Consider the following 11570-nt stretch of genomic DNA (forward strand, 5'->3'; position numbering starts at 1 on the left):
AAGATGGAAAAGCAATGTGACAGGAATAATTATAAAGAGCACGTGCCTGGTCTTGATCAACTCCACATGTAGGCACATCCAAACTCCTGCCAGACACAGCAGTGTTCATCTGTGTTTATGCTTCTGAGACATATAACTTATAAGCTGCTTTGTAAGCTGCTTTGCAGCTTACATTATAAGTTAACATTATAACTTAACTTATAACTTATAATGTTGACATTATAAGTTAACATTAAGCTACTGTAATGTAGCTTTTACACTAAAAGCTACATTACAGTAGCTTTTAAAAGTGTTGAGTGTTAGAGGATTTAAATTCTAACAATCTAATATATTAGTGCTAAATACAGTGGAAATCACAAGTTTTCATATGCCAATTAAAGACATACAAATTTGTTTTCTCACTGAAGCCAAATTTCAAGAAATTCCAAGAATTTCCAAATATATTTCTATTTGCATAATGACAGAAAAATTAGTGAGAACAATTTTTTTAGAATTTTTTTTCTTTCTCCAACCTCAGAAGTTTACAGTATCAGTCATAATTGTCTTTTAAAATATATGACTTGGATTCAATCTTTTTTGTTTCCTTCCTCTAGTTTCTTGTGGAAGATAAAACTAGTGGAGCAACTTGTGGAGTTGCTTTCTGGAGTTCTGGTTCATTCCCCCTGACAGAATTGGCATTACTCAGTCAGGTTTTGATTTCCAGTGTGAGAACACATTAGACTGATCTATGACCTGCAAAAGATCATTTGCAATCCCTGTCCCTGGGCACAGAAACTAGGGTTGCAAGATACCCTAAGTCTCCTTCTTGTGGTTTGTGACCTGATCTAAACAGAGTTTACACAGCTACCGAATCCCTTCCATTTCTTGATAATTAAGTACATTAAAATCCAGATAACTATGAACCTTCTTCTTTTAAATTCTGACAAGACAATAGTTGTTGTTTTTGGACCAAAACCTTTGAAAAACAAACCTACTTCAATCACTTATCCTCCAATAATGAAGTAAAGAATCTCAGTGTTATTTTTTAACAGAATATCATTTAAACCTCATATTAGACTAAATACATCGCCAACATTTCTGGAGTCTAAATTTAGGGAATTTCATCTCCATAATCTTGCCAAATTTAGGAATATTGTGTTAAAATGTATGAAAAACTAGTTCATAAATTTGTTACTTCAAGGCTGTACTATAGCTTTACTATCAGGAAATCCACAAAATAGAGTTAAAACTTTCTTTCTCTACTACTCTCCAATATCCACGTTTTGCGTTTTCTGTTATTTTTCTTTACATAGAAGCTACACCTGGTCTGGCATTTTGTTTGGGTGATTCCTTCCTGGGGGAAGGCACTGGCTGAGATAATGCTGCCACCAGCTAAACATCCCCCCTCTCCTGCAATTAACTTTTTACTTTCATGAACATCAAAAATAATCCTATATCATTTCATTTGTTTCTTTTTGTGCATTCTGCTCTGGTTTCTCAAACCCCAGTTGGTTGTGGCAGATGGCCACTTGTATTGAGCCAGATTTTTTTGTATCCATCCCGACTTACACAGTTCAATACCCTTTCCTAATGATGTTAGTCAGGAATTCTGAATGACCACAGAATGGACCTTCTAGAAACAGCTGCTTTTTTGCTATAATCACTTGAGATACACTCACTGCCCTCAGATGATCTCCATTCCACTCATCATGAGACGACTAACACCAATTGACATGACGCCGGCCCCACCCCCTTGCGGAAGTAGAGCTGTCCTCCAACAAGCCAACTGTTATTATGGCAGACGCAACCTTGTTACTCAATCCGCGTTTCCCCATCAGATACGGTTCCCCCCATAGACATGAATACTAGACCCCTCACGGAGCGCTGAGTTGTACGTAACAGCGTCCGCCATCTTCTATGTGGCAACAGAGCGATCGGAGCTCCTTAAGTCCTGTGCTGTGTGGATTTGTTTCAACCGTTTTACGAAACAAAGTGGATTCGTTGGCATTACCTTTCACAGGTAAGGATGAAAGATCAGAATTACTTGACTTTGCGGCCAGAAATTTGCTTCTAAACAACCGAAAAATATTTCCTATGTAGCTTAAGTGGCCCGAAGTAACCACTGATTGTTAGCGTAGCAGCTAACTTTTTTATGCTATCTAATGAGAGAGAGCTGATGAAAAACCGCTGTTAGAGGAGAAATTCATTAAAAACCAGGAGATTTAGTGAGGAAAGATCAGTCAGGATCAGAGCTGGAGCTGCTGTTCTTCAGTCTCTGTTTCCCAGCTCAGCTTCACCATGTCGGTATTTAGCTATAAAGATGCTACGAGTCAGAGCCCAAAATGCTGAAAATGTCTTTTTATGAATGTCAAGGAAACATATATGTATTTTCTATTACACTTTTGGATAATGTCTCTTTTATCCTTGGCTTTATCCTGTGAACCAGGACGTCTCAGAAGTCATTGAGTTCTCCCAGTGTGACCAGCAGACTGAAGCCCTGCCTCTGGCCAGTGTTCCCAGTATAATAAATATTTTTTTTATTCTTTCATTTTTTGTGTATTTTTAAATATCTCAATTTGAAGTATTAGTGCATTAATAGAGCTTATGTAATGAGATAAAATAATTTACTCTGCTAGAATTATTTTCACTCTTTGCTGTCAACAGTTGGCATACAGTAATAAATATTTTTTTTCTCTGGAAAAAAAGTAAGAAAAATATATAGTTTAATGTTTGACAATGACTGATTTGTAAATCAAAAGTCATTTCTCAATAATGTTTAAAAATTAAATACAATAAATTATTTGTTTCTTGTCTTGAAACGTTAAATGTACTTTAAATTATGGGATTATGTAAATATGTTCTTTAATTAAACATTGTAAAAGTCTGTCTGTTCATCGATGTCATTATAAAAATTATCAGAATAATTTCTATCAAATAAAAACATTGTGCTCTTTATTCAGAAATGCCCCAAAACAATTAAATAATCACATCAAAAGTTAGAAACTCTGTCTTTAGTCATTTCTTTGATTGCCAAATATATTAATGTGTGTAAAAAAATGTGTCAATGACAGGTATTAACTTAAAATACTTTGTAGAACGGCACTTTATTAAGTTCGGTCCATTCACTTGTATTAGCTTACTGGCACATATTCCACATTCAATATGGCGGATGCTGTTACATATCGCAGCAGCAGGCCGACCCGCCCCATGAGGCGTATATGGTTCCCCCTGCGTCTTCTTGCCGCTCCGCCCCGCCCACGCGGCAAAATACGCGCATGCTAGTATGAGCACTGAGAAAGCACACGAGTAGCAAACACGCGCTTGTTGGCGCGCTTGTCTGGGGATCTACGGACATCGTGAAAGCTCAAACATGTTTCGGCAAAGTTGTCACACTTTCTTCACATTTTGCGTCAAACTAATAGTAATAATACTAATGATAATACTACTACTAATAATAATAATGCTAATAATAATAAATACATATATATGTTACATGTGTATTATAATTATTATGAATATATATATGTTTAGTTATATGCATGTGTATAGATAGATAGATAGATAGATAGATAGATAGATAGATAGATAGATAGAGCTATGTGAAATAAAAACAGGGCAATGCATTTTAATGCTCAATATTACCCATCAGATACCGTTCACCATGTGGTAAAGTGAGGGAACGGTATCTGATGACTGAAAATCACCCATCAGATACCGTTCCCCCTGTTTTAAAGGGAGGGGAACAGTATGTGATGACCACATTTCACCCATCAGTTACCGTTCCCCCTGTTTTACAATGGGGGAACGATATCTGATGGCCATATTTCACCCATCAGATACCGTTCCCCTTATTTTATAGTGGGGGAACGGTATCTGATGACCATATTTCAATGGCATCTGATGGGTGAAATATGGTCATCAGATACTGTTCCCCCCCGTTAACATAGGGGAAACGGTATCTGATGGTTGAAATATGGGCACCAGATACCAGATACCGTTCCCCCACTTTAAAACAGGGGGAACGGCATTAAAATGCATTGCCCTGTTTTCATTTCATATAGCACTATATGAAACATATATATATATATATATATATATATATATATATATACCCTTCTCACCCTCCGCAGGTGGTCTCATCCTCTGAGCTCGGGTCCTCTACCAGAGGCCTGGGAGCTTGAGGGTTCTGCGGAGTATCTTGGCTGTGCCTAGAACTGCACATTTCTGGACTGAGACGTCTGATGTTGTTCCTGGGATCTGTTGTAGCCACTGCTCCAGTTTGGGGGTGACTGCCCGGAGGTCCCCGATGACCACAGGCACCACTGTGGTCTTCACCTTCCAGGCCTTCTCCAGTTCCTCTCTGAGGCCCTGGTATTTCTCCAGTTTCAACAGAGGAAAGCCATTGTGGTGGATGTAGCAATACCAAGTGACTACAACATCAGGAAAAAGGAGCACAAGACACTGCTTGTGCTATACAATATACAGTGCTGCTTGAAAGTTTGTGAACCATCCAAATATGGCCATTGTTTTCTAAAGAAAAATTATAATAATCATGTAAAATGAACATCCATAGCTCAAATTGTAATGCGGACCTTCCAAATAAGGAACACAAAGAAAAAAAGATCCATATTTTTATTATTTATTCAACAAAAGTATTTTATCTGTCAAAAACAGAAAATCTGCCAAGTGCAAAAGTATGTGAACTCTTTCAATTAGTACCTTGTAGCACCTCCTTTTGCAGCCATTACTTCAACTAAACGTCTTCTGTAACCACAAACAAGTGTCTCACATCTGCTGTTTGGGATTTTTGTCCACTCCTCCTTGCAGAACTTTGCCAGTTGAGAGAGGTTGGAGGGACATCTGGCATGTACTGCCCGTTTCAGATCTTGCCACAGCATTTCTATGGGATTGAGGTCTGGACTTTGACTGGGCCAATCCAGAGTGCAAATCTTCTTTCTCTTAAGCCATTCTTTGGTACTTTTGCTGGAATGCTTTGGGTCATTGTCTTGTTGCATAATCCATATCCGTCCCAGCTTCAACTCCTTGACTGATGGCAAGAGATTCTGGTCAAGAATTTGTTGATAGCCCTGGGAATTGAAGGTTCCCTGGATAATATGGAGTCGTCCAGGTCCAGAGGCAGAAAAGCAGGCCCAGACTTTCACATTTCCACCACCGTGCTTCACTGTTGGGAGGAGGTTCTTCTCTTTAAATTCAGTGTTTACTTTTCTCCAAACATGGTGCCTGTGATTGTGGCCATATAATTCAATTTTGGACTCATCCGTCCAGAGAATGCACTTCCAGAAAGCCTCTGGTTTGTCCAAGTGTTCTCTGGCAAACTTTAAACATGCAGCTTTGTTCTTTCTTGAGAGCAGAGGCTTCCTTCTCGCAACTCTCCCATGAATGCCATGTCTATTGATATTTTGCCTGATTGTAGACGCATGTACATTTATCCCAGACGCTGACAGACAGGTCTGCAACTCTCTGGAGGTGATGCGAGGGTTGGCCTTTACCTGCATTATTATTTTTCTGGTGCTTCTTTGTGAAAGTTTTGACGGCCGTCCACATCTGGGCAGAGTTGCAGTGATGCCTAGTGCCCTCCATTTGTAAATGATTTGTCTTACAGTGAATGGATGAAGCTGGAATCTTTTGGAGATGGTCTTATAGCTTTCCCCAGTCTGATGGGCTGTCACCACCTTCTTCCTGATGTCCTCAGATGTCTCCCTTCCTCTCGGCATTGTTGATCTGGTCTTTATGCCTTGACACAACGGTGGTTTGTTTGGTTTCCTCTCCCTTTTAACCAGTGCACCTCCAAACTTTTCCCAAGGACGTCTCATTTGATTGGTCTGCTTAATTGATTACTCAAGCACTAACATGTGCTTCACCTGAGTCTTTTACCTGATTGTCTTTATCAGTGCAGCTGTGGTTCATTTACTTTTGCAGATGCTCTGATTCCGTTTTTCATTTAGTTTGCTTTCAACTCCCACATTTTCCTCAAAACAAATGAATGGAATTGATTAACATAAACCTGACATTTCACATACAAAAACTGGTGATGAGAAAATAAAAGCATGGTAAAAATAAAGAAAAATCTAAACTACTCAACTAGTTCACAAACTTTCAAGCAGCATTGACGCAACACCTGCAATTAAACATGCAGTACCTCGCGGACCACTAGGGGGCGCCCGTGGACCACCAGTGGTCCGGGGACCACAGTTTGAGAAAGATTGACTTAGACAACTTGTTTTATATTTTATCAATTTATATTACAAGTTCAAGTAGGCCTCAGTCTGACTAAATGACTTGATTGCATTAAAATGATTTGGATTAATACATTTAGATCAAATATGATTGAAGATGTCTGTGAATTAGACCCGTTTGTAAATATACTACAAAGGCAAGTGCTTTACAATTGCCTTTGTAGTATATAAAAACAAAACTGAACTGACCTCTGAAGATCTCTTTTGTGTACGGTATGCTGCAGGTAGAGTTTTAGTTTATGGCATTAAATATGGCATAATTTATAACAAATTTAAATCTGAAGACATGGTGATCCGTTGAGTGTGATAATCATGAATTAGGGTTGGTTGTTGGTTTGCAAGTAGTACATTACCTTTGTTTTAGTATGGTTTATATAATTAAAAAAACAATATTACTAATCAATTAATAGCCAGATCATTATTATTATTATTATTATTATTATTATTAGTAGTAGTAGTAGTAGTAGTAGTAATTTTCAGGTTTAGAAAGGGTTTATTCTCAGTGTTGATGGTTGTGTCTATTTCTGAACTTGCGGTCTTGCATGAATCTTGAGTATTTAAAAGGGGAAGATATATTTATGGCAATATATCAATGTCAAGCTCAGTCAACATTAGTTTTGTCTACTCTGGTAGCACCAGAAGCACAAACTTCCATAAGAAGCCATAAAGCAGCATAAAGCAGATGCTTTAATAAACTTCCATATCTGGTGCAATAGAACTGTAGATTACCTCAGGTTTCTTTCTGCTTCTTATTTAGAAGTGACACCTCAAAATGAGGGTGGATTTTTATCAATGTGATTTACACTGTTCAGTATGTCTTTAATAGCTGCAAGACAAACGTTTAGCAGCTCTTCAAAAACACTTCTCTGAACACAGCACTTGAGAAAATGACGCACTAACAGTGAGTCAAATGTTTTACAAGATGACAAAAACCGTTTAACGCTGCAAGAATAAATCCATCAGGTGATTCCATCTCAGTTAGCAGTTTACCTTTTTTCTTTTTAATGCAACTTGCCTTTCTTGTGTCCTTTATTTGTGAGACAAAAAGCGTGCAGCATGGACCGAATCAACACCAACAGAACACATTTCTGTTGCAATCACAATTTATACTTCCAGCTTCAGTTATGAAGGGAAAAACTGAGCAAACAAATGGACTGGAGCACAACTTACTCTCAGTAATTAATTTGTTCTCTCTCCATCTCATCAAACGGAAATCCAGTCCAAGGATTACAACTTCCGCTCGAAAATCTCCCCCTAATTGCCTAATACCATTGCAGCTCAAATTCTGTCTATACTAAGGCACTTTGGCATTAAGTGGACTGATTGGAAATGTGATGAAAACACCGGATCAGCAAATTACTGCATAAGGCTTTCTCTCATAAATGGGCACAGGAGCGGCACTTGTACTCCCACAGATTTTTATACTGACAATTACAGCCAATCTGGACGGAATTACTTGACAGACCTGTGGCCCCTAATCCTCCTGCGAGGAAAGCTGCAAAACTATTAGAAAAAAAATATCCAACGTGAAGCAGGAGCGCGGGAATTAATTTTCAGGTTTAGAAACGGGTTTATTCTCATTGTAGTATATAGGCCTTTCTTCTGATAACTTGGGTCAGAGCTGCCTTCTTGAAGGAGACTAAAAAACAATAAAAATTATTTTTTTTCGGGAACAGAAAACGCCACATCGGAATTAATTGAATAATATATCAGTTACTTAAGGTTCGTATTGTATTATTTTTCAAATATACAATACTGCTACGTGGATGTAGCAGAACCCATCCACGTGGCATGCGGGGACAGTAAGGCTCCTGCGGCCTGAACCTCCATCAGATTTTTAGCTGCTTTTCAAATGATTTATTGTGTGGTCACAGGTGCGCTGCTTATCTCAAATCAGTTTACTTTTTTTTTTTCCAGTGCCTTTGAATGCGTCCAAAACCAATCAGAACGAAGAGCCTATCCCTCACACGGCCCTCTCGGCCATACATAAATCTAATTGGCTGATGAGCCAATCAGCTTCCCCAATCCGCCACTCTGCCTCAATAAGTCCCACTAACGCCCCCTTCTACCAACAACTGAGTGATGCCCGGCACCGTGTCGCTCGGCTTTCACACAGAGGGTGCATTTAATCCGCGGAAGCTCGCAAGGGACAGGCAGATGCTGGTGCAGGTTTAAAAAGAGGGGGGAAATCTCTATCATCATGAGTGTGAACTATGCGTCCGCAGCGCCCACGCAGAGATCCACGTCATTTTTCATTGAGGATATCCTGTTGCACAAACCAAAGCCACTGAGAGAGGTTATTCCCGCGCCCTTCTGCAGCTCCCTGACCTCCAGAATGTCCATCCTGGAGTATGGATATCCTCTGATTCCGACGCCAATTCTGGCTCCTCATCCTCACCCACTCCATAAACCGGAGCATCACCAGTACTTTTTCACACCTGGTAAGCACTGGGAGGGCGCCAGAGGCACAAGTTAAGGCCTGGAAGAGAAAATGGTCACAAACTCCTGGATAAAAATGCTTTTGGAGCCTGTTAGACCTTTTTTCCTATTAGGGAATAGCAAAATATGTTATCCGATTAAACTGACTGCTACTTTTTATGTTAGGGTTTTAAAGATCAGATTTTTTTTTTCTCCAGCTGCTAAAGTGAGAAAATTGGAAATTAACTTTATAAAAAAAACACCAGCAGTTTATTCAACTATTATTTAAACATATTTTGAATAAGTACTTATTATTACCGTTTCTGAAATATAAATATTATCGATGTTTTCTCAACTATTAAAAAAATAACAGAATATTTAATATTATAGAACTGTGCAATGGGGCTAAACTGATATGGCATTCATTTATGTAGTTTGTTTTTTCCATCAGGTTAGGTTATTTTTATTTTCCTTTTTTAAAAAAAAAATGTTGGTAGTCTTGAATAGTTTGAGCAGGATACATATATGATTTGCACCGAAAATCCAATGTCCTTTCTTTTGGGCGAATGTTCTTTCCAATATTAGGACTCTTTTTTCCCAATTTTACAATATTGTCCTATCCGACCGCTCGGAAACAGGACTTGCCTTAAAATGCGCCGCAGATAGATCTTACTTGTCTTGATGTTCAACAGGGATGCAGATGCCGGCTCTGTTCCAGCACCATGCAGAGTTACCAGGGAAACACTGCCGGCGCAGGAAGGCCCGGACCGTGTTTTCTGACTCCCAGCTGTCCGGACTAGAGAAGCGCTTCGAGATCCAGCGGTACCTGTCCACACCGGAGAGAGTGGAGCTGGCCACGGCGCTCAGCCTCTCCGAGACACAGGTGCACGCAAACACACCTTACACTTCTACCGAAACACTGCAAGATAATCATTTCCCGCCGATCCTGTTTTAAAAAATTCATATTTACAACCTGATAGTGAACCTGTCTTAAGAATTAAAGATCTGCAGGTATCCAAAGAACATTTTAATTCTACAGTTTTAATTACACTGACCGTCTGACAATGGAAATACAATACTTGTGATCATTCAGGCAAAACAGTGCTATTTATGTAAGTTGTTGAGATTACTGGGGCCAATTAATATTTTATTTTATTTATTCAGATTAATTAAATTTTTATTTTACTGCTGTCTCATTTTTAATTTGCTTTAACAGAAAGAAGATCTGTAACCAAGAAACCAAGCGTTCAGTAATGATTTGTTAAATTTTATTGAATCACCAGAACGACATAAATAAATATAAACAACAGATTCCATTTGTATATATACAAGAACTACATTTTGCATCGTATCTATTTGACTTTTTAATTTTAAGACTGGCTGCTTGATCAAAGCGAGATTTGTATGCGTAAGAGAATTGCGTTTACAAGCTTAAACGATTGATGCGTAAGGTTACTTCGGGCGAGCTAAAATGTAGCCTTAATTTAAAAAAAAAAGTTGTCATCTTTTATTTTAATTTATTATTACTATTATTATTGGATGAATTCCGGAATCAGAGATTCATATTTGAACACCCTCTTCTTCTCTCCGCTGCAGGTAAAAACGTGGTTCCAGAACCGGCGAATGAAGCACAAGAAGCAGCTGAGGAAGGCGCAGGATGACCGGAAGACTCCTGCAGAGATGGAGCGCTGCGCAGAGAACTCCAGCGCGGAGAGCGACCTGAACGAGAAGAGTGCGGAGGAGATGAGACACGGCCTGGATGCGGACTCATACATACTGGAGGAGAACGACGACGACGTGGACATCGAGGACGATATTTGCTCCACAGATCATCTACTATAGGAGCACACCTGTAAGCATCGGCCTCTGCTAATGAAACACAAACTGACTTTTCTCCTGAGAAAAAGAGTCCAATGTGAGCTCATTTATTATTATTATTATTATTATTATTATTATTATTATTATTATTATTATTATTTCCTTCTACAGAGTCTAAACCTGGTAAATTCGTGTTATTTTGTATTTCTGTAAATTCCTGTACATAAATCTAGCTCTGTACTATAAACGCATTGTGCAGCCCCGCCCCTCTCATATATTTGCACTTTCATCCCAAACAAGAAATATATCTTTCGCTCTCTTTTTTTTTATCTCATGTTTAAATGTCATTTGCAGTTTGTCCATTTTGTTGGAAAATGTCTGTAAATATACACATCCAAAATATATTGAAACAGCACTGGGCTCCCTTTATTCGGCTGTTTTTTATCTCTGTTTTTACCGTAGCGTCAACATCGATCCGTGTTTTTGTTTGTTTTTTAACAATAAGCTTTTTAGACAATGAAAAATCCACCCACGCCCTTTTAGGTCAGCTCGCGTGATGCTTATTGTTTCCCCTCCACCCCCGTGATTTGGGCGCCACCGTTTGAGGTTAAAAACTAAACTTAAAAAAAAAAAAAAAAGAAAGAACTACAGCAATAAATGACAGAAAAAAACAAATCGAATATCATTTCAAAGTTGTTTGTGCGTTTTTAAACAAACCATCAACACAACGATTTTTTACTAACGGTGCTCATAGTTCAGAGGTAAAATTTAGTTAAATGATCGTAGAGGGCTGCTGGAACCGCTTCATTGTTTTCTGTTTAATTTTTTGTTGACAGCGTGTTGTCTACATTGCATGTTCATTGTGAGGGATTGCTGCAACATCAGAGACCCAGTGTAATCCGCTGGGTTTCCTTAAACACGTACCAATTAGGATATTAAACTGAACTTGACGCCCTGGATTTAATTTAATACTACTGAGTTTGAATCTTTCCTCATGAGAGTGGATTGATTATATTATTCCGTACATTGGATCACTTGTTTTGTAAAGTACTTGGGACAATTGTTGTAAATGGACGCAAGAATACTGAATTTAATTGA

At 38.6% G+C, this 11570-nt stretch overlaps 1 protein-coding gene across 1 annotated transcript; it reads left to right on the forward strand.

Moving 5' to 3' along the window:
• The first annotated feature begins 8078 nt into the window (after window positions 1-8078).
• On the forward strand, window positions 8079-10892 carry bsx (brain specific homeobox). Its single transcript, XM_014968869.2, has 3 exons — window positions 8079-8677; window positions 9347-9537; window positions 10251-10892. The coding sequence occupies exons 1-3, from the start codon at window positions 8437-8439 to the stop codon at window positions 10494-10496; spliced, it is 678 nt and encodes a 225-aa protein (XP_014824355.2). The 5' UTR covers window positions 8079-8436; the 3' UTR covers window positions 10497-10892.
• Window positions 10893-11570: the final 678 nt, after the last annotated feature.

This window comes from Poecilia mexicana, unplaced genomic scaffold (assembly GCF_051168715.1).
Source record: "Poecilia mexicana isolate PSO_F unplaced genomic scaffold, ASM5116871v1 scaffold_14, whole genome shotgun sequence".
Classification (NCBI taxonomy): Eukaryota; Metazoa; Chordata; class Actinopteri; order Cyprinodontiformes; family Poeciliidae; genus Poecilia; species Poecilia mexicana.